This window comes from Pseudopipra pipra, chromosome 22 (assembly GCF_036250125.1).
Source record: "Pseudopipra pipra isolate bDixPip1 chromosome 22, bDixPip1.hap1, whole genome shotgun sequence".
NCBI lineage: Eukaryota > Metazoa > Chordata > Aves > Passeriformes > Pipridae > Pseudopipra > Pseudopipra pipra.
The window spans coordinates 2432769-2456258 of record NC_087570.1 but is presented as its reverse complement, the minus strand read 5'-3'; the positions used below and the strand labels follow the sequence as shown (position 1 = coordinate 2456258).

At 50.9% G+C, this 23490-nt stretch overlaps 1 protein-coding gene across 3 annotated transcripts in view; it reads right to left on the bottom strand.

Annotated features, from left to right (window-relative positions):
- Positions 1-23490, bottom strand: part of ACAP3 (ArfGAP with coiled-coil, ankyrin repeat and PH domains 3) — a 73711-nt gene that overhangs the window by 37190 nt on the left and 13031 nt on the right. For all 3 annotated transcript variants that reach the window (XM_064678417.1, XM_064678419.1, XM_064678418.1), the window contains exon 2: positions 1412-1469. In XM_064678417.1, the coding sequence (XP_064534487.1) occupies positions 1412-1469 (58 nt within the window). The remainder of the gene's footprint in view (positions 1-1411; positions 1470-23490) is intronic.

The following is a 23490-nucleotide window of genomic DNA, read 5'->3' as shown; positions in this document are numbered from 1 at the left end:
GCACAGCAGAAAATTAAGGGAATCTCTCTGCGACAGCCGCCGAGCCCGGATCTCTGGGTGAATCACTTACACTGCCTTTCACCTCCACTTAAGCAGGTGTTAAAAGACTAATAATTTATAAACTAAGCGCTCAGGGGCACAGCAAGAGGCAGAGGAACAGTCAGGCCTTGGCAGTTTGCTGCTCTGTAAGAACCAGCCCTGCCAACTGTTTGGGTACCACTGACCAAGGTGCCCTCCAAGCCCTGGAAAGGCTGCCCTGGGCAGAGGAGAGGGGCTGGGCCATCCAAGGGTGATTTGTTGGGAGAGGGGGTGATTGAATCTGGTTTAAATTTACCCTCAAAGATCTAGTTTAAAGTCCAGTGGCTCTTGAGATGCAAACTCCAGCCTCCCCTGCTCTGGAGCCAAGCCTGATAAACCCATTGCTGACAGTGACCGAGCTCTTGCACTTCCACCCTCATCCTCCTCCCTCCAGGGCTGTTCCTGGCACACCAAATCATTTACCTGGCATCAACAGGGCCAGAGCCAGAGCAGTTTTCACCTTTTTCTTCAGGGCCTCAGCTTGGAGGGGAACAGACAACCCAAACCCCTGTGCAGCTCTCCCCAGTGACACCAGTCAGCTCGTGCACACAACCACTTCAAGCAGCTCGATCAGTAAATAGGTTTTGTAGGACACAGCTTTGCCTAGGGCTTGTGGCTTCAACAAAGCCCATTTCTCCATCAGATGCAGGAGTTTTATCCCTTGTGAGTTCTGGGGGGGGATCTCACAGATAAAAAGCAAACAGCTCTTCTGGCTCGTCTTCGTCATTTCCCTCTGTTCTCCTTCAGAAGCAACTCGGCTGATGTCTCTGGCAGCAGGAGGAGTGGGGGTGGAAAAGCCACCTCCCACCACAAACTTAGATCCAAACTACCAGCTGGAGGTAAAGAATGCCCAGCACCAGTGCAAAATGGCCAAACTGGTCCCCGAGAGGGGATTTCCAGCGTCAGATTCCAGCTGCAGTCTGAAGGTGGCCCTTGGTGACCTGCGATGTCTCCTCACCCCCCTGAGCTGGCACAGTGCTGTGAGGGCACCAAACACCTCCAGCCCCACTGATATCACAGGTAAGAAGGTGGAGAGGGGAGCAAACAGCACTGACAGACCTTGCCACAGCAGTGTCAGTCCCCTGGGATCCAGGAGCGGAACAAGAAGCCCCACATTCCCCATCAGGAGCCTTCTGCTCCTCCTCCCATCCCTCTGGCAGTCACAGAGAGGCCCTGCCAGGTACCTGTCAGCAGAGGGAGACCTGGTCCTGGTGACAAGCCCAGTGGGTTCAACATTAGTTCCCTGGCAGCTGGAGATGGGCTCAGGTTTTAGAGGAGGCTCAGGGACTCCTCAGCCCCTCCTCAGACACTGCCCTGAGCTGCCCCACCTCACCTTGTCAAGCTTTGCCTCGATCTCCACCACATCTGTCTCCACCTCATCGATGGTTGCCCTGCAATCAAACAGCAAAAAGGGATAATTAGTTAACTGATGGCTTGTGGTGATTGGGAAAGGAAGTGGCAGGTGAGTCAGGATCAGAGGGGCTGAGCTGGGAGTGCTGGAGGGGACAGGGGGAGGGATTGCTGTCCCCACTCTGGAGTTTCCTGCTGCTGCACACACTCAGGACTGAATTCCTCAGGAGAAGGAGGATCACACCTCCTCAGGAATGAATTCCACAGGGCTGAGGAAAGAGATGGGGATTATTTTATCTCCTGCCAGTGCCGTGGAGAAATTCAGGTGGGCTGTGGCAGCCACCCCCAGCAAAGTCATTCAGTGTTCTGACTCTGCAGGCAGTGCTGCTAATTGGTAGCAATGCTAATTAACACAGAAACAATCACTGTTCCACCTCACCATCCATTCCCACCAGGCACAAATTCCTTGTCCCAGCACCACCAACCCCCATTTCCAGGCTGTAACTGTGCCTGAAGTGCAGCCACGTGGCAGATTATGCCCTTTGAACCTCAGGAACCATCACTCCAGCAGAGCAGAGACACATCTTGGCCCTTTAGTCACCCAACAAACACCACAGGACTCTTTCACACACGTGGGGCTTTCCTTGGAAAGGGAGGAATCTGCTTCACGATTGCTGGGACTGTTCTCTCTCCACGTCACTGGACAGATGTGACAGCAAGAGGCCACTGGAATCCAGCTGCAGAGGTCACCAGTGAAATATTAACATGACATCAGGCATTTGCAAGAGGCATTCCCAGACTCAGGCATGTGCTGTGGAATGGCTTTTTGGAGGCGCTGCAAACCTGGGAGTGTTCCCTGGCAGAGCTGCTCCACTGGGATGGTTGTTCCTGTAACCACACACCTGGAAATGTGGTCAAACCTCACCCAGGGCATTCAATCCGAAATCTCACCCTGCAAGGAGCTTCTGAACTTGGGGGCTTGCAATTTTAAAAGGTTGGTTCCTGAAATGTCACACTCGGGCTTTAAAAAAATAAAATCCAGCCCTGAACAGGAATGACAGAGGAGAGAATCCATCCTGCTCCCAGCAAAAGGACAGGACACCCCCAGAGCAAAGGGAACAGCAAAACTGTGCCCCTGGGGCTGCTGGTGTCTTCAGTGACAGCCCAGAAATATTCTCCAGCAGATTGAAAAAGCACTTCAACACTTATCCCCAACACTTATCCCACCCTCTTCCTTCTCCAGAATCCAACCTCCCCCCCCCTCAGCCTCCCATCATCCAGCCTGGAAATGAAATCCTGGTGCCTCCCAACGGGAGCAGAGCCTGCCTCGTGCCCGGGGCTCTGGCCACCATCGATCTGCTACCAGCTCTTTGAAAAGCCAGCCAAAAAAAGAAGCCTCTCTCTCTCTCTCTCTCTCCCCCAAATAATGCTGCTCTCTCCAGCCTTCCTGCCTCCCATATGGCTGCCCCACACAAATGGCAGCCTGGCTGTGCCCTGGGGGGGGCAAAGCTTTGGAGAGAAAAGGAATAATTAAAGAGCTTCTTTCAGGCAATTTTTTATTTTTTTTTTTCCCTGTCTGTCTCTCTCTTTCTCTCTCTCTCTCTCTCTCTCGCAGCTATTTTTGTTCTCTGGGTTTGGGAGTCGTGTGCCTTCATGCATCTCCCTCTTACTTGCCAGATTCAATTTTTCCACTTGGTTTTCTCCGTGCTTCTGATAGCTGGACACAAAAAACCAGCTTAAAAAAAATATATATATTAAAAAAAAGGGAGCTGGGATTTCTGGGGATGCTTTTCTTTTCAGGAAAGCAGGAGCAGCCATTGTTTAATCTGCAGAGGCGAGTCTGGCAGCATATTTCCTGCCAGAAGGTGGAGAGAGTATAATTTACTCCCCATTTTTATCATAACACATGGAAAGGAGTCGATATATTTGGACTTTGTGGAGGAGGAAGACATTTTGGGTCTGGTATCTGCTAAGGGATGAATACAACTGCCTATGGCTGGGAGAGCACCAAATCTGAACTTTATATTTGCTGTGTGGACTCGATGTGAAAGGTTCCAAGTGTTTCATTTCAAGGATGGTGATCTGAGGGACTCACTCAGCTCCAGGACTGGGATGGAGTTCCAGCTCCCTCACAGGGAGCAAAACTGAACTTTTATCCCTCCTTTCCAGATCCATGGGGCTTTTATATCCCAGTGAAGTCCCTGGGGAGGTGAATTATGAGGCTGAGATGTTGCTGGGGGTGGTGCAGCCACACATTCATTTTGGATAAGCTGGAAGTGGAAGACAAAAGGACCCCAGTCCTCCATCCTAACTCCTCCCATGTGTCTTTTCCCACACTCCTGGTCTTGTTGGCCCGAGATTTTTCTTCCTGCATCCCAGGGCCTGATCAACACCTGATCTCCCATCCTTCAAGGGTACAACATGCCTAAGTTCCATGGAGTCCAAAATGTCCTTATCCTGCTCCCTGATGGCAGTTCCAGAGCTCACTGATCCTGCTTCCCTAGAAAAATAACAGCTTTCAGTGCAACTCCCTGCAGAACACAAGCACCGGGCTAAAGCCTCTGCCAACCCCAAATTCCCAAAATTAAATCCTCCCACTCTTCCACCAGCGTGTCACAGCTAAAAGGCAAAGCCCTCTCAGTTACACAACAGGCTGGGAACCTGGAATGACTCCCTGGGGATGAGTAAATGCCACCTCAGCAGCGCTGAGCTCCCAGCGCTCCATCCCGAGGGAATCCAGCAGGGAGATGAGCAGGGGTGGGAAGTGGCCCATGTGATCCCCAGCCAGCCCACACGCCACGTCCACAGCGTTTGTGCCTTCTGACACAGGCAGGGGAGCCCAGGCAGAGGAGGCAGCTGCCCTGGGATGCTCAGCACACGCTCTCCCAGCTGCAGGAGTCCCGCTGGGAAACCGAGGGATTCTCCCAAGAGGGAACTGAATCCCTTCGCCAGCAAAAAAAAAATAAATTAAATAAAATAAAAAATAAATAAATAAAGCCAAGTGCCAGTGGCTGGGCAGCTCAGAGCAGTCGTAGTCATGGCCTGGCTGGGTGCCCTCTGTGTTTCCTGGTGCTCTTCCTGCTCATGCCCTGCCAGCCCTTGGGCCGTTTCCGTCAGGAGGGGAGAGAAAACAATCCCCGGCCTCATCTGCTCCAGTGGAGCCCTTCCAGCTGAAGAGATGAGGCTTGGGTTTCCTCACCCAGAGAAAGCAGCAATTCCCCACAGTCCAGAGGGCTCTGCACTGTGCCTTTTTTCTTTTGTCCTTCAAAGGATCCCACTCGGAAGCGGGATTTTTACGGGACTAAAATCTCACCAGAAGCGTTTTTACCCCCCACGGGGGCAGGAATGATGAGCTGTGCTGCTGTCAGAGACACATCTGCCCTGCACCTCCCTCTGCCTTGTCCTACCCACAGTCCCAGCCAAAGAAACACCAGCAAAAGAAACACTTGCTTCCAAAAAAAGTGATTAATGCGAAGTCCGCCGGAAAACTGTTGTGGAAATCAAGTCGTTGGCACCACAAGCTGAGTAGGAGAAATGTGGGAGCCTAAAACTGGAGTTTATATAAGCTGTATAAGTCTATATAAGTTTATGTGTGCTTGGAGTGCAGCTGGGAGGACAGGGCTGGCAGAGGAGGATGGACAAAACCAGAGGGAAATGCCACCCTGACTGAGGGCACTGGCTGGGATGGGTCCCTTTTTAGCTGGATTGTCATTAATTATCATTAATCACCGTTTGCTCCTGTAACAAAAGAGATGGATGAGGACTGGAGCAATGAGCAGCCCAACACAGAAATCATCCCTGAGCCTCAACTTCCCCATTGCTGAACTGCTGAACACTGGCTTCCCAGTGAGACTGTGAGTATCCAGGGATGAATCCACGCCTGGCAAGTGCTGGGGATGCTCAGGTGACACGAGCTGACTACAGCAAAGCCCAGTCATGTCTTCAATTAATGAACCTCAGCATTAAATAATCTCATGTTACCACAGCTGAGGCATGGAGTGATCACCAGGCATTGCTCAGAGAGGCCTGGCTGCATTTTTCCCATTGCTTTTTCTCCCTGCTGGAACAGTGGTCGGGGCTTTTTTCGGCATTTCTTTGTGAGCTGAGGGGCTCTGACACCAACACACACGTGTGCTACGTGAAGGCAGAAACCCAACACCGAGCCGGGTATTAAAAAGTAATAAAATGACCTAAAATTGCTCGGTTACCTCTGGCAACCACATGAAGAAGAGAAGCAAAGGCACACAAAGCGTAATTCTGAACTGCTGGCTGCTATAATAGTGACTTGCTTATCCCTGCAGCTGTCAAAGCAGCTCACAAAGCTGCCTTAATTAACCATGCCCTTCTTTTTCCTTGGGAAGTGCATTTGGCTTTCCTCCCTTTGCTGGCAGGGAAACTGAGGCACAATAATACAAAGACTAAAGGGTTGGGGTTTTTTTCAGTGTTGATGTTCAGAAAAATTCTGTACTCAGCCCCCAGGTTGTCAAACTGGTCCAGTAAGGGCTCCTTTGTCCCTAAGGCACATTTAGACACAAAACCTCTCCCTCCACCACACACACAAACCAGCTGCAACTTTTTACAGTCCAGCACACCTAAAAAGCACCTTGGCTTTCCCAAGTGCCACCCAAAGCAGCGCCACAGGCTGGAGACAGAGTGGCTGGAGAGCAGCCAGGCAGGAAGGGAGCTGGGATTTGGATGGACAGGAAGCTGAACAGGAGCCAGAGTGTGCCCAGGTGGCCAAGAAGGCCAATGGATCCTGGCCTGGCTCAGGAACAGGGTGGCCAACAGGGCCAGGGAAGGGATTCTGCCCCTGGACTCAGCGCTGGGGAGGCCACCCCTGGAGTGCTGTGTCCAGCTCTGGGCCCTCAGCTCAGGAAGGACATGGAGGGGCTGGAGCAGGTCCAGAGAAGAGCAACAAGGCTGGGGAAGGGACTGGAGCACAAGTGCTGTGAGGAGAGGCTGAGGGAGCTGGGGCTGTTCAGCCTGGAGAAGAGGAGGCTCAGGGGAGACCTCCTCACTCTCTGCAACTCCCTGACAGGAGGGGGGAGCCAGGGGGGGGGTTGGTCTCTTTTCCCAGGCAACCATCAGCAAGACAAGAGGGCTGGGTCTGCAGCTGTGCCAGGGGAGGGTTAGGTTGGAGATTGGGAAGAATTTCTTTGCAGAGAGGGTGCTCAGCCATTGGAATGGGCTGCCCAGGGAAGGGGTGGATTCTCCATCCCTGGAGGTTTTTAAGAACAGACTGGATGTGGCATCAGTGCCATGGGCTGGGAACCACGGCGGGGTTGGATCAAGGGTTGGACTGGATGATCTCGGAGGTCCCTTCCAACCCAGCTGATTCTGTGATTCTGTGATCTTGGGGCTGATCCCGCCGGGAGCAACATCAGCAGGACATGTGGGATCCAGGCCAGCTCCCATCACAGTCAGTGGGAAGATATCCCTGCAGCAGGAGCTCCTGGAGATCCTGCTTCCCTCCCTCTCCCTCCACTGGTGCCAGCTCCAGCTCGGGCTGATTTGTGTCTCTCACACGTGTGATGCAGCTACTACATCGTGTTCCCACTCCCTTACAAGCCTCCCTATTTCTGGCCATAAAAGCCTCCCCCCTCAAGGGGAGGGGAGGGAATTTGGAGCCCTTGAGCTCCCACCTGGGAGCCAGCTGTTCCCAGCTGCTGCTCTGGGCACTCCCAGGCTCCCTGAGATCCAAACCTCAGATGAATCCCACCCGAACCAGGAGCACCCCACAGTCAGAGCAATGCTTTTATACCTTTAGGGCAACTCCTAAAAACCCCACTTTGCCCCCAGGAAGGCCTGCAAGGACACAGGCATAAACCCACTTTGCTCCCAGCAACAGCAATGACTGTCAAAGCCAGGGAAAAGGCCTAATCCATGGCTGGCAGTGACACCTCCTCCACAGGAACATCTTCTGCGGGCAGGGAAAGGGCTGCTGTGTGAGCCTGATGTGTTTGGAAGTGAGCCCCGGGCACATCCAGGGCAGAGACAACGTTCTCCAGGCACCCAAAGCATCCAAGATCCTTGTTTGATCCAAACCAGGCTGCTGCAGACCCTACACTACCTGTCACTGCAGGGATGTTCAGGCTCTCCCTCAGTTAATGCCATGGCATTTCCAGAGCTCAGGACAGGAAAAAGGAACTCCTGGATCCTGGGGCTGGTGGCCACAGCATCCACAGGAGCCTTTATCAGTCTCTGTGCCTCGTTATTGCTCTTAAAAGACAGAGGAAAATAATTCCTTCCCACTCTCACAGGAGTGTTTGGAGGGTTTCATAAATAATAACAGTGGCAAAATGCTCAGGGAGTCAGGAGCTGTAGGTGTGCAAAGCAGAGTAGTCATTATTATTATTATTATTATTATTATTATTGTTATTATTATTATTAAATCTGACTGAGTTCTATTAGAAATGGAGTGGAACCAACATTTGCCTTGGTGAGGTGAGCTCTGCCCTGAGCTAAACAGGGATATTTGGCCCAGACACAAGTCATTTCTCATTCAGCTCCTTCTTCCAGAACCATCAGCAGCCAGACAAGGTCACTGACAGCTGGCAACCCCACCAGCTTTCTCCAGGAATTAAAATAAACGTGTTCCTTTAAGGAGTTTGGGGATTTTAAGTTCCACATCCTCACTATCTGCAAGATCCTGTATTTCTGGAGGTTTTAACTGAGCCAAGCACTGACTGTCAGTGGTCACTCTTCAGATTTTCAGAGAGTTCTGAGTGATTCATTTTTTATTAGTTACTAACCTCCCTAAATATCGATCTGAAAGCCTCTGTGCCCTGCAGCATCCGCTGCTCTTCCTCCTTTCTTCCAGAGAATAAGTACCCTTTGCATGGCTGTCAATGGGAGCAGACAGCACCATGGCAACAGCTCCATGGTGACAATATCCATGACAACCAGATCCTGTGCTTGCCTGGCTCCCCATTCCCAGGGATTTGCAGGGCTTTTTGCATTTGCTCATGGAAATGGCACGGGACTGGTTTAGGAGACAGTTCAGTGCAGCCAAAGGTCTCTGAGGGTGAGGAGCAGAGGATTCAGGATAGTGCTGGAGACGGGAATTCTAAGGAGTAATGGAACTGGATATGAAATTCCAGCTCAGCATCCCACCTCAGCTGGAAAGAGGATTTGAGAAGGGACAGAGGAGCTGCCCTGGATGAGAATTCCCTCCATTAATGCCAGGCATTCCTGAAACAAATCTCTCTAAAACATGGATGGAGCCTGGATGCTCCCGTTTCACACACATCCCACAGCTTAGGGGGGAATTTAAGGCACAAAACTGGGACTCATCTTGGGGAACTTCAAAAAGCAAATAAGCACAAAAGTCCCCTGAGCTCCAGGCTGGACTCTGCTGGAAGAGTCAACCCAGAACTGGGAAGAGGGATGGGGAGGAGTAAAACCAACCAGAAGTCAGGAAGAATATGTGGAAAAAAGACTCCACTGACAGGAAACCTTCCCATCCCCAGCCCTGATGCTCTGTCAGCAGAGTGGCTCAGACCCAGCACTAATCCCTGCCATGCACACCAGTTACACCCAGAGCTAAAGAGTGTTAATTTAGGATTAAGTCACACCTGAGGCTTTAGGAGCTCCCTGGATGCTGGTCAGGATGCTCCTGCCATCTGTTTCTCCTTTGCTTCTTCCCTTCCCTCTCCCAACCAGCCCTTCACCCCAGGCACCCACACGTGGTCCAGGCACAGCTCACTTAAAAATCAGGAGCCACCTCTTTCAACCTCAACCAGACTCTCCCATCACATTCCCACCAACCCCAATCCTTAACCCTTGCTCTTCCATGCCTTCATTCACCCTCTTCACAACCTGGCTCTCCTCCTGGCTGGGGGAGCACAAAAAAAAACCCCTAAGGAACAGCCTGGATAGCTGAAAACTCTGCACACAACTGAGGAAAGTCAGATCCAATGTATTCCTGCTGGTGCCTGGGTTTAAGTTGGCTGAAGGGAGCTGCTTTCATGGCCTTGAGCCTGATGTGCACAAATTACTGACAGCACATGAACATCACTGTCCTCACTTGTCTCTCACTGTCCCTCTTTCCTTCCAGAGATGAAGCAGTTCAGCTGGTGTTCACTCCCCTGGGCCTCAGGGACTGTTGTTCCTTCATCAACAGCAGGATCAGGATAAACTGGATTAAAACTCAGTTGGGTTTTAAAGGCCAGTAACTTCAGTGATGCTGAAATCCCATTTCAGAGCAGCAAGTTCACAGAACTACCAAATATCCCGAGTTGGGAGGAACCCACAGGGATCACCAAGTTCTCACAGTGAAAGCTTAATTTCTCTTTCTGTGGATCAGTGGGAAAACCCTGCATTTAACACCAGGAGGGTGAAGTCCTGTCTTTCTTGGAAGGGCTCCTGGTTTTACTGACAGCACTCTGGATCAGGAGACACCACAGAAAAATCCCCTTCATCAGCTCCTGTTGCTACCTGCTCTCACCTCTCCTCCTGAAGGTTCATTTGCTCCCTTCAGATTCTTGGGAAAGGCAGCCTGTTCCCATGTCCCCTCGTTATTTATCCCCTTTTATCCCTCCCTGTGCTCCCAGTCTGGCTGCAGTGGGGGAGGGAGCTCCCGCAGTCCTGCAGCGCTCTGACAAAGGAAAAGTCAGTGTTTATCTGCTCCTTTGGTATGTGCATCGCTGCCCTGCTTCCAGCTCGGCCCACAAGTCTCCCTGCAGCTGGAATGAACGCCTTGGAATACCGTATTCCAAGGGTGGGGCTGAGCAGGCGGGTGGCCGGGAGCAGGAGTCCCGGAGCCAGGGGGATGCTGCTGCATCCTCACCTCTGGCAACGCCTCAGCCGTGTCAGCGAAACCAACCCGTCATTCCCTGCCTCGGCTTTCCCTGCCTGGGAAACGGAGCCGCTTCCCGGAGCTGCGCTGTGACAGCTGGGACACCCTCGGAGCCCTTCGGGCGGGAGACGCCGCGAGGAGATTTACTCCCAATATTGCCAGGGATTTATTAACACACCCCCGGTGCTGACAAGCCAACAGCACAAACGCTGCGCTCCGTGCAAAGGCTGACCTAGATTTTGAGGAGTTCTGCTGGAATCTGGCACATGGGATGCTCTTGCTCGCCGGCTTTTGAGTCAGCAGCATCCACGTCAGCAGGGAGTGCACGGCTACCTCCGGAGCTGGCCCTTTGCTGCTGCCACTCAGCCTTTCACAGAGCAGAATAAAGATTATTTTTGCTTTTTCCACCCCCCAAAACTTAAGGCTCTGCTGCTGGAGTGGAAGCAGAACGTCTGCCAGGGGTAGAACGAGGTTTGGAACAAGCCCTTGGCACTTCAGCTTCATTAGCACCGGGACAGGGCAGTGCTGCCTGTAAATGCCTGGGGTACAGGGTGAGCACAGGGGGGGCACAGAGCAGCCTTGTGATGCCAACAGCGACCTGGCTGTGAGGGAAAGGAATTCCCACAACACACCAGTTGAGTTTCCAGTGGAGAGGAGGAGGACAGAGCTCCTTCCGAGCCCTGCAGGGAGTGGGTGTCACCTCACTTGTTGTACCCTGGGTGAGTGCAGGGGCACTCACACATGACTAATCATCTTGCTTCATCAGGTTAAGGAGAGAGGTCCAGTTTTACTAGAAAACACTGGTTTTCTTCCTGATTTCTCTCTGTGTGAGGGATTGGCTCCTGGTGCTGGACTCTCATGGTGCTGGTCCTCACAGAGCTGCTCCTCTGCCCGTCCTGCCTGCAGGGCTCCCTTGGAGCATCCAGGCTTGTCCCAGTCCTTGCCTGGCTCTGGCAGGGCCACAACCACAAGGATCCTTGGCTGGGAGCCCTGACAGCACCCACAGCACCAGGAAACCTGCAGGAGAGACTTTTTGAGGAGAAGGTTTGCTCAGAGGCTCGAGGTCTCTTGGCAGGTCTGCAAAAGGCCAACAGCCAAGGCAGGGAGGATGGATGGTCCCACATGCTCACACTGCAAGGGCTGAGAGCAGCTGCTGCCAGGGCACTGCTTGGTGCTCTGAAAGCAAAACCCAGGGAGAAATCACCAAAGGGGTGTTACCACCACAGTCCCCACTGGCAAAGGCTCAGGGGGACAGTCCTGGAGCCAAATCCTCCAGCAGATACTGCCCTGAAAACCTTCCCCTCATCCCAAATCCGATGGGATCTCACACGTGTGCCCAGTGCTGGGCACGTGCTTCACCCAGCTCACTAAGCTGGAACAGGAACCAGAGTGAGGAAAGAAATGTCTTTGCAGAACCAGTTGCACGGGTACAGCCAGTAAATGAACCAGATCCAGAGATGTGCCCAGTCAGGAATAAACTCAGGAGTTAATGGCACACACTGCTGCCCTTAAACCCCTGGGTGCCAAGGCTGAGCTGGCACACAGATGCCTCTTGCTAAACTGGGTATCAGAAGCAACCCTGGTTTGCTGTGGCCTCGCTCCACCTGCATCACTTGGCATTAAAGAGCTCCCTAACAACCTGGAGTCCCACAAAAACGCCACCCACAAAGCCACGGTGTTTTCCCATCGTGGCTGAGCATCCCAGGCCAGCCTAAACAAACTGAGGAAAAGAGCTGTCACCCCCGGGCCCCTGCGGGTCAAACTGCAGGTTGTTCAATTTCTCTAAGTAAATAAAAATATTTTCGCTGCACTGTTATGGAAACGAACGAAGGGTAAAGCCAGGCACGAGAGGGAGGAGGAGGAGGTATTTTGGAGGTCTGCATGAGCATTGTCCAGATATCCTTGCCCATGGAACACTGTGACTCCAGCAGACACTTCCAAACACAGGACATATCTAAAAATAAGAAGTATGAAATCCTTCTTATTTGCCCGTGGGCTTTTCTCTGGCACCATTAATTCTTTGATTCCTCCGTGCCCCACGTGATCACTTGTCAGCAGAAGCTGCAATTTGACAAAAAAAAATCAAATATCACAAATTAATTATCAACTCCTAATTCGGCCAAGCAAGTGAAAGCAGACAGGCTGGATCTGCTGGCACGGGGCACTGAGCACACATCCCCCACTCCTGCCACAAATATCATCCTCAACACCGAGCCAGAAGGGCAGGACAGATGCAGAATCAGAGTGTAGTGGCTGTAGGTGGGTGATGAATTGCAGAATTGACTGTTAAATGTCTATATATTAAATGGAGGCATTAAATCACACCCTAAACCTGCACAAGTGAGGAATTAGACCCTCCAGCTGAAGGCTGCAGACCTTGCCACTGATCTACATCAAATTAGAGGACATCAGGAGGGATGAAATAGGTTTTTAATTCGAAAACAAATCTGTTTCATGCAAAATCCTGCAGCCTCGCACCTTGCCAGTAACAGTGTGGGGTGGCAGGTAAAGTCAGGGCCTACAGCTCACGAGAATTCCACAGAAAAGTAGTTTTGGAAAGAAAAAAAAGCCCCACTGGCAGATGTTGTGTGGAGCAAAGGCTCCTGCCTCGAACCAGCAAGAGCTGGACTGCGGATCTTGTTTAGTCTATGATGGTTATTGCTGTGGAGAGAGCTTTGTTTTACTCCTAAATACTCCTTCTCCCACACACAGGCAGGACCACAGTGCACACGCAGAGTTTGGCAGCAGTGTTTGAAACCTCGGGCTGGAATGCAGAAGGGATTTCAGGGATCGATCGGAGCCAGGGAACAGGCAGGGGAAAGACACGTCGGCAAGAACGGGAGATGCTGCAAACCCAGAGGGGGCCAGGGAAACCAGGCAGAGAGGGGGGGTCAGCAAAGGGAAGGGGAGAGAAGCGAGGGGAAAGTGCTTCTCTGTCTCTCCAGGGTCTGAGCTCACACAGAGCCCTTGGGAAGCTGCTGGTTGGCACCAGCTGGGAATGCAGCCCCCGGCTCCAGTTCCGCAGCCTCGCAGCCCAGAGAGCTGTGCCACAAAGCTCTGCCAGGCCAGGCTCTGCTTCCTGTGCCACTCAGTGTTCCAGAACCCCCCATGCACCTGGGCTGGCTCTGGATCCTCCTCTGAGGAGCCAAAGAGGAGAGAGAATGGTGAGAAAGCCCCCATTCAGTGAGGCAGGGCAGGGAAGACGCTCCCGCTGCCAGTGGCAGGTGTCCCTGTGGCACAGATAAATGTCCCCCTGGCTGGGAACACACATCCCACCCCCCCACACACACACACTCCGGCTCTTGTTCCAATGATTCCCACTAGCTGCAGAACAGGAGCCCATTCTGGGGGCAGGGGATCATCTTGCACTGATTGCTGCTTGTCCCCTGCCTCGCCGGGGCGTCGGGAGCTCCGGAGCCGCCGCCGGCCCCGCACGTGGAGCGCTGGCACACCCGGGGACAGGGACAATGCCCTGCCCTGTGGCCACAGCCACAGGAACTCCATTGTGCTCCCCAACACTGGGGCTGTGTTCCCCTGGGCCGGTTCTCCCGGCCCCGTGAGGATTCCCGACCCTCTGCCAAGGCTGAGCCTCGCCGGCCTTTTCACGCCGGGGTTTCGCTTCCCCGTTTCCCAGCACGGAGCTGGTGCCCGTCCAGCTCCGCTGGCAGGGGCCACATTCCCAGTTCCTCATCCTGCTGGAAGCCCTGACCCTGCAGAACCCCCGGGTTTCTCCCCTGTGACCCCCAAAAGGAGCTAGGTTTGCATGAGGAACACGGCGTTTGGCACTGCTTCCCGCAGCCTTTGGGAAGTGTTCTCCCGCTCACCGTGCAGGGTCATTGGGAAAATCCACCTCCCAGAGGGTTTTTTTTTAATTGCTCAAACCCCTCCCCTAAGTGGAGAAGTGCTGTGATGCAGGTAAAGCAGGGGAATCCTAGGAATGCTGCTGGGATAAACATAATCATCCCAATCAGTGCCAAAATGCCACAGGAACTCATGGATTTGCAGTCTGGAAGCAGCAGGGACGGTCAGGACTGTCCAGTCATGCCTGCATCACCCAGAAACATCCCAAGACCTGATTCTACTTTGCCAATATCTGTTTCCAGACAGAAGGAATTCTTTTACCCCTGAGAGCAGCGACATCCAGAACTAAACTCCCTGGGAAGAGACACTGATGTCCCTTCCATGTGCACCCTGCCCTGCCTCACCCCTCAACATCATCTCTTCCTAACATGGAACCTAAACCTCCCCTGACACAGGGATCTCTCTCCCAGCCACAGAAGGAGCTGTGTCCCATTATCTAAGGCAGAGAGAGCATCTACCACTTTCCCTGGATAATCCCTTAATTAGTGTGGCCTCCAAAATAATCCTATTGAACGGGTTTACACGAAGCCCAGTTTAAAACAAGCCACAGATCCCAGGGAAATGGCCAGTCTGGCACTCCTGGGTGTCATTGTATTAGCTGATTAGTTCCCTTTTCTATCTGTTGTGCCCAACCCTCCCAATCTTTCCACAGCACTAATGGACCTTTGATTAATAAATCACAGCTTGCTGGGCTTAGAGGCCAGAAGATATTTCCCAGATCCATTCCAAGCTGGCACCCAGGAACAGCTTGCAGGCAGCACCCTTTGCAAGGAAAATCATTCCCATGCCAGCAGCTCCATCCTCCCTGTGGAGGCTGAAGGAGCAGGACGGGGATTAAGACATCATTAGCTTGGCCTCTTGTAGGAGAGTGGGAAGAAATGTTGTTACTGATTCATGAAGACAGATAAGGAAACAATTGCTCTGCTTATCCGCCTGTGGTTGGGAGTCAGGGATCTGTGTGTGCCCTAAAGCACTGGGAAATGAGCTCTCACCACATCCTGCATCCACACAGGAATCAGGGGTGCTGCAGGAATTACACCAGGGGGTCTGGTGCTTCAGGCAGTTAAAGAAAGCCCTGAGGAGCAAGAAAAGTGCTGCCTGAAATCAAACCCCTGGGGCTGCAAAAAAAAAAAGAAAATAAAAAATTAAACCAACCTGTCCTTTGGGGCACAATAACAGTTATTCTTTCTCCTTTCTCTCTCTCAGTGCACGCACATAAATATGTGCACTGCCCTTTTAACTGCAAATACTGAGCAGCTCTGGGAGGACAATGTCTGGAAAGGTTTCCTCCCATTGCCAGAAGAAACAAATGTCTTGTGTGAGAGATGCTGGCTGGGGGGAGAGAGGGGGCTGGGTTTGGATTGGGCTCTGAATGTTTTTTCTCTCCCCTCTTCCCACTCCCTGTTTCTCCTCTGATTCACAAGGAAACCACAAAGCAAACTCAGGGCTGAATGAGACTTGGTTTTGTGAATGTTCTGGCTTTTTTTTCCCCCTTTGGACATTCACTTCCTCCCCCTGCAGCCCAAATCTCCTCCTTTTTTCCAAGCAGCCCAACACAAACTCTGCAAACTTCCCCCAGTGTAAACACCACCAAAACCTGGCCTCGTATTTCATTTCCTCTGCAGAAGCCACTGGGAGTTTACAGTGATGGACAAAGGCAAATTTTAGTGCTCTCCTTTGGTCCAACCCTATTTAATTTCAACTCTTCCAACACCTTCATGTGAGGACAGACTTAGAGGAGCAAAAGCCCAGAGTTACTCAGAGCTTTGAGCTGTGCAGTCCAGGAGCTGAATCCCTCTGTCTCTGCAGGGACCTTCTCTGAGAGGCACCTCCCAAGGTGACCCTCCACCCTCAGCATCTCACCCTCCCCACGTCACCAGGAGGCCCTGCCCTGCTCCACTGCAAAACCCAGCAGAACCAACTTAAATTACCTTTTATAACACATTTTATATACTTCAGCCTGTGTCTACTCCATAATGGGATTTAAGGGATTTTTTTTTTTAAATTTCACAAGCCACCCACGTTATTTCCACAGGCCTTTAAAAATTCCAGCCTTGGATCATCAGCTCTAAAGTGAGATTAATCCCCTGCCTCACAAAGAACTGAGGGAAGAACTCTGTTAATGCTTATTTGCAAGGTCTGGATGATACAAGGATGGACTAATTCGAGTGGAAAGGCTGAAAAAAAATCCCCTGCAAAGCACTGGCTGGAATTGGTGTGTTTTAACCAAGGCTTCCTTTTCCTGGGAAACAGGTTCTCCTGCTCAGGGCTGAGTAGGAGGGATCACACATCAAAGGCTTTGCTTATGCAACCACGGGGGCCAAGAGCAACTTCAGCCTGGGATGGCACAGAATCCCTGGGGTGTCACATCCCTGGGGTGTCACATTCCCCCTGGGAATTTTCTGGAGGGGGGAAAAAGGTATTTTCTGGAGGAAAAAAAAGCATTTTCTGCAAGAATTCTTTGGCAGCACTGGTTTATCAGAGTGAAACATTTCATGAGACAGGGGTGAGATGGGGAATATTCCGTTCTGGAAGGAGAAGATGGACCAAGATGTTGTGTTTCCATCACTCTGGGGCTGAGCTCGTTGAATTCTAAGTTTCACAGTAAGATCTGAGCCCAGCTGGAAATGGAACGACAGTTTTCAAGTGAAAAATTACTTTGGAATTTCAGGGAATCACAGAATCATCCAAATTGGAAAAGACTTTTGGAGATCATCAAGTCCAACACTGAACCATGTCCTCAAGTGCCACATCCACACGATTTCTGAACACTTCCAGGGATGGTGACTCCACCTGGGAAACCTATTCCAATGCTTTTACAACCCTTTCCATGAAAAAAAAAAAAAAACCGCTTCCCAATATCTAATCTAAACCTCTCCTGGCACAACTTGAGGCTGTTTCCTCCCCTTGTTTTCACATCCCAGGAGTTTCTTGGACCGATTTTTAAAGGCCAGACCGCTTCTGAAATAAAAATTGGGGGGAAAAAACCCCAAAAAACCCACAGAAATTCCTGCAAAGCTGCACTCCCAGCTCGGAGAAAGCCCTGGGAATGCCGTGCAGAGGAACCTGTCACACCAAGGGGCTAATGAGGGATCTGTGTAACAGGAGCTGGCAAGCATAAGGAAGATTTCACACCCTTCCTGCCATGAATGGGAAGAACCATTCACTCAGGAGTCCTCAATCATCCCCTTTGTGTCCAGGGCTATTAATATCTTTACATGACTAGTCGAGCCACGGGCTAAGCTTTTGTGTCTTGGCTACTAATTAATGGTTGCAAAACACACACAGAGGTCACACCCAGCAGGAAAGAAAGGGCTGGTGTGGGGTTACTCGCAGGAGTAAATGCAGATTCTCCAGCTGGACTGAAAACATGTGTTTGATATACAGAATGTCACAGAAAGACTGTCACACCTCCAGGGAGTTTAAGGAGATAAGGCAGCTAAAGAGTGGGAGAAACAGAGCCACGGGAGAGGGAATGTTACCCAAGGAAATCAAAAGGAGAATAGAATTTATCCACCTGATCCCTCAGCCTGTGCTTAAAATCATAGGATCACAGAAGGTTTGGGTTGGAAAGGATCTTAAGCTCATCTCATTCCATGGGCAGGGACACCTTCCACTAGCCCAGGTTGCTCCAAGCCCCATCCAGCCTGGCCTTGGACTCTTCCAGGGATGGGAAGTCACACTTCATGCCATTTCAGTGAACATCTATCCACTGGAATGGAGATCCAGCTGCCTTTGACTTAATTAAGGAAGGCCTTGGGAAGCAGGAGCACTGCCCACTGGAGTGCTTTGTTCCAAAGGGCCCTTTCTTCCCCACACCTCTGTCCTGATGATCCCAGAAGATCAACACTGGGAATATTTCACCTCGTGCCAAGAGGTAACTGTGCCCTGAGTTAAACAAACCCATGCCAGTGTTCAGCTGGCACGAGCTGCTGGCAAGATGTTCCTACAAGCTGGATAATCCACCTGCAGTGCCACTGTTCTGGCCATCCAACAGGGATCCGTGGGATAACCACGTGCCAGGCCAAGGATGGTGGCCAGGCACAGCCACCTGCCACACTTTTGGGTTCAGTTACTGACAAGTGGTGGCAAGAGAAGAGTTTGTGGCTCCAACAGAAGTCAGGGTGTGTTTAGAGCCCCCAAGCCATGGACTGCTCATGGAGGAGTCTCTGAACATCCCTGTTTTCCAGCCTCCTGCACAGCCAGCATCCTCTCCCTGCACAGGGAGGAGGAGAAGGCAGAGCCCTGAATGAGATGTCCTGGAAAGAAACGGGCCAAGGAGACAAGAGTTCAAGTGGGGAGGAGTTGCCTGGGTTTGATTTGAGGCTGAGTCAAGGCCAAGCCACGGCCCTGGATTCTCCATCACTGAGATCACACAAGACTTGGGAAAACAACTGACCAAAACTCCTCAACTGGTGATTGTGACACACCAAACAACCCCAGAGGCACCAAACTCAGCCCTTCCCCACCCAGCACCCAGGGGGCTTTGACCTGTTTGCAGCCAGAACCACCTCAGGGGCTGACAAAGGAATGATCCAACAGCACTCCAGGACCTGGATGTGCAGGGAAAACACCCTCTGTGTTATCTCCACATTTCCAAGGCTCCCTGTGCAGGGACAAGTTCATCCCTCAGAGCTGCCAAATCTCACCCTTTGCTCATTTTGGGGAGGATTTCTACACTTTCAGGTGATGTGAAATAAAGATCACCTGGAATAAGAAATAGGTGGATGCTCCTTCTGTGTGACAGCACCCAAATTTATGCCACAGCTGAACAGGAATAGTGGTTGTGGTGGTTTCTGGAGCTCAGTGTGCCCTCAGCACTCCACCAGGCAGGCAGATCCTTCAGCTCTGACCCTTCCCAGCCTGAAAACACCCCCAAAACCCCAGACCTGCTGCTGAGCTCCGTTTCCTTTTTCTGCTCAGAAGTGACAAAGCAGAAAGCAGCTCCTGCCTCACATTCCTCCAAGCCCACAGGAAACCATAAATCAGGGGGAAAACACAACTTGCAAAAGGCCAAACACCAGGATGGGCCCAGGGGCTGGGGAAAGGGAAATAGGGAACCAGCAAAACCAGCCACAAAGTGGGCACCAAACCCACACCTCCACCTCGGCTGGGACAGGTCCTGCTCCCAAAAATACAGGAGAGCTGAGGGGGAGGGCAACTAAAAGTCTTCCCCTCTTCCAAGGGAGCACATATATATATATACCTCTCTATATTCTGCATTTCCTTCCACCACCCCATTGCCTAGTCTGCAATTTAATAATATCAATATCAATATCAATAATAATAATAATAATAATAATAATAACAATAATAATAATAATAATAATAATAATAATAATAATAATAATAATAATAATAATAATAATAATAATAATAATTTAAAACCTTTTAGGAGGAGAGGGTTGAGCCTCCCCAAATGCCACCTGGGCAGAGGGCTCAGCTGGCTCCAGGGGCACCAAGTGACCCTGCCAGGGGACAGGCCACAGGGGACAGGAAGAGTTGAGATGAGTTTGTGTTTGGAGGGGAGGGAGTGAGTCTGTGACCTGCTTGCTTTGGGTCTTGAAGGCTTTTTGGAATGTCCCAAAGGGATCCTGCCAGGCCACAGGAGCACATCGACCTCTGAGGAACCAAACTTGTTTCCTGGCACTCCTGGGAGCTTGGAGGACACAGAGAAGGGGGGGTTTGGCTCAGTTTTTCTTTGCAGAGCCTCTCAGAGCTCAGAACCCTCAGTGTGACCATCCATGGGAGTGAATCCCCTGGCACATCCCTGGTTTTGGGACAGGACCTGCTCCATGTGCCCCCACCAACCCCGAGGGAGATGCTTGAGGCTGAAACTCTTTGTGTCTGAATGCAGCCAAGGACCTGCTTGTTTAGAGGTGACTTGTTCTGGTCAAAATGGCTGAGATTTGCTCTGGCCCAGATAAATCTATTTATAGCAAGTGTTATGCTAATTCCACACACGGATCTGATCCTGCCTGCAGCATTAATTCCTCCTGCTACCTGTCCTTTTTAACCCCTTCTGGGCACCAGCAGCCTTTCCATCCTCAGATCACCAGTTCCAACAACAAGCTAGATGGGTTTTTTTCCCCCTCTCTTCCATTTCCAAAAAACCCCACAGGGCTCCCTTTCCTGCATCTCCTCCCTGTGGAATTTGCTGCTTCAATCTGTGTTAGGAACAAGTGGGAGAAACCTCAGTAAAAACAGGTCATAGAAGCAATTTTAAAGCCACTCACATTAAAGTCACTTAAAAAAAAAATAAAAATTGAATTGCTTTTATTACCTTACCTGAGGTTCATGTCAGGTTTTGTAAAGACTAATTCACTTGTGAACTAAGAAGTGTGGAGGGGATTGAACTCATCACTGAAATGAGTCTTTGGGATAAACTGGACCAATTGCTTAATGGAGAAATGGTAATAGAAGAGCTGTTTTTAGTGGCTGGAGTCTCCTGGTTTTGCTCCAGGATAATGGAATAAGCTCTATTTCTAATCTTGACTAAAATCTCTCTACAGATGGCTGTAAGCATGATGCAGATGTGGAAGGCTGTGCCAGTGCTTTTTTTGATCCTGGGAGTTTTCTGCAGGAGAAAAATGAGGTAGAGCAGCAGAAGCTTGGACCATGTAAGTGACACTGAAATATCTCCCTCCTCTTCACTGTTTTATTCTCATTTGTGTTTGGGGTTTTTTTTTCCCAAAGGCTCAGTGAAAAATCATTTCTCCCTTTTCAGTGATTGCTCAAAAACTTGAACTTGTCATCAAATCCATCAGCTCCAGCTCCTTCCCTGCTGCAGAACAAGTAGCCACCAGACTCAACTCTTCACCCTTTATATAAAAACTCCCACTGGGAAGCAGTTGGGGATTCCTGGCCTGTCCTGCTGCAAGGAGGGGTTTTTGGGTCACCAGTTTGCCAAGAGCACAACAAACAATTCAAACAGGAAAGTGCATCACAACTTGAAAAAGTGACTGCCCAAATCTCTTTTTCACTGGGCCACAAATACAGATGTTTCCTGCTCTTTGGTGTTTCATTTTTCCCCCATTTTTCGTGGGGGCTGCAACCCCTAAAGCCACGATGTTTCCTCAGAGGTGAAGACACCCTGTGCCTAAACTCAGCTCTGCCTTTGGTGACAGTGCTCACAACATTCTGCACAGCTCCATAAACCCCCAGGTCTTTGTCTGGAACCTGCTAAATGTCAGTTTACAGCTCCCACCCCTTCCCCTGAGAGGCTGGAGGTGTATGTTTAGACAAGGCTTTGAAGCAAGATGAGTAAGACTTGGTAGTTTGGTTGCTTGGCATGTTTCATTGACTTTAAATCTGTACATTAATATTCAGCAAGAACTGGCACTGCCTTCAGGAGGACACAGAATTGCAGATATGGCTTTTATGCACTCTGCTGTACATACAAATACAGGATTTTCCACTATTGCTCCTCGTTTATGTTCAAATTATAGAAAGGCCTATTGGAATTTATGAAAGGATTTGAGTTTCCCGAGTACTTTGAATCCTCCATCACTATTTTCTGAGAGCCAGGCAGCTCCTGCAGCATCAAGGAGCTACTTGGACCAATGCTTTGAGAAGGGCATTGGATTAGATGACCTCCAGAGGTCTCTTCCAACTTAAATTACTCTAGGATTTAATGGCTTAAAGATGAAATCCTTCCTTAGCTCTTCTAATGCACTCCTTATGTAATGTATCTCATGATAACAGGTTTTCCTTTTGCAACTCCCAGCCAAATGTTCAAGGAGACCAGAGCAACTTGAGCATCTGGACATCTCATGTCCAGCCCTGGCTGATCACTAGAGGAGAGAAAAAGGGCTGTGCACGAGGCAGTTTGCTTTTCATCACCCACCCTTGCAGTCTGGAGGGGGAAATTCGGACAGAAGTTGCAGCAAACTATTTCCTACTCGTGCCCAGGGCACTTGAGCAGCTTCCCAAATCTTGGGAGGAGAGGGAAGCAGCCCAGCAATGTCCTAGCACTGTTCCTTTTCCATTGCTGATGCTTCAGGGTGAGGGGAACCCCGTTAGAAAAGGGATTTGCTGGGGCCAGGGGGGCCAGGAAGCAGCACTGAAGGGGTTTGGTTCCCTTTGGTGGTTTAGGTCAGCAGATATCTGTGCTAAGTGTGGTCAAACCAGTCAGGACCACGGACCCCTCGGGGGTTCTGGCAGTAAATCAGAGAGCTGACTGTGAAAAGGCACCATCCTGAGGGGGTTCTCCACTTGCCAGAGCAGTCAGGACCACCCATTTCTTGTTCAGCACTATTCCCAGGCCTTTCAGCTCACTAAAAGCCATTTCTCAGCCAAGCTGCTGAGCTGAGCAGCTCAAAGTGATGGATTCTCCACATGGACCATTTCACCACGTGTGCTAATGCTGATGGATCAGCAGGGACCTGACAAAGACCATCTGGTGGCCACCACACAGCACCTTCCACCTTCAGCTCAGCAGAGCATTGCCCCTTTTCTGCTGAGAGCCACTAATTCCCCTGGCCATCAGACTCTGCCTTCCTTCCTGCTCCCAACATTCATTTTGCTGGAGGATGACACAGCTGCAAGACTGGAGCTCTGGTTCAATGGGCAGGAGAGATTTTAGCACCACATCTCTAATAAACTTTGAGAAAAGCCCAGGAGGAGATCTACGTCTGAAAGAAGGTGGACACTGCCCTCCTGCAGTTCAGAGACACCCCCCCAAAGCCTCCCTGAGCATCACACGGGGCAGTTCAGCTCCTGGAATGTCACTGAAAGGATGCAGGAGAGGGTCTGGGTTCTGGAGAAGGAAATATCATCCACAGACTCGTGGTGAGCAAAGGAGGTGGGGCAGCAAACACCTCTCCACACCCCCCAGTCCAGAAGGTGCCTCCTGAGCCCAACCTGACCAGTTCCACCAACTGGAAAAACCCTGGCACGGGTTGCCCAGACAAGCTGTGGCTGCCCCATCCCTGGAAACACTCAAGGCCAGGTTGGACAGGACTCTGAGCCACCTGTCCTGGCTCCACATGTCCCTGCCCACGGCAGAGGATGGGATTAGATGGCCTTCAGAGGTGCCCTCCAACCCAAACCATTCCATCCTTCCATGGGAACACCAGCCCAGAAACAGGCACCAACCACCAAATACTCTCCACCCTCACTTCATCAACCAGTTTGCCCTTTCCCAGGAGTGACACTTTTCCCTGCACACTTTGATCCACCTTGCTGAGCAACCTCAGAGCAGAGCTGGCCTGTCTGCTCTTTTCCCTGCTCTTTTCCCTGGGCTGCAAGGACTGAGCTTTTGCAGTGGGAACTGCACACACAGGAATATCCTTTCCCTGAGCTGAAGGAAGACTCCTGATGTGGCACGAGGAGACGACATTTGTTCGCTTTTTCCTTTTTTTTTTTTCTTTTTTTTTTTTAAACGAGCAAAATGGATTTATCAG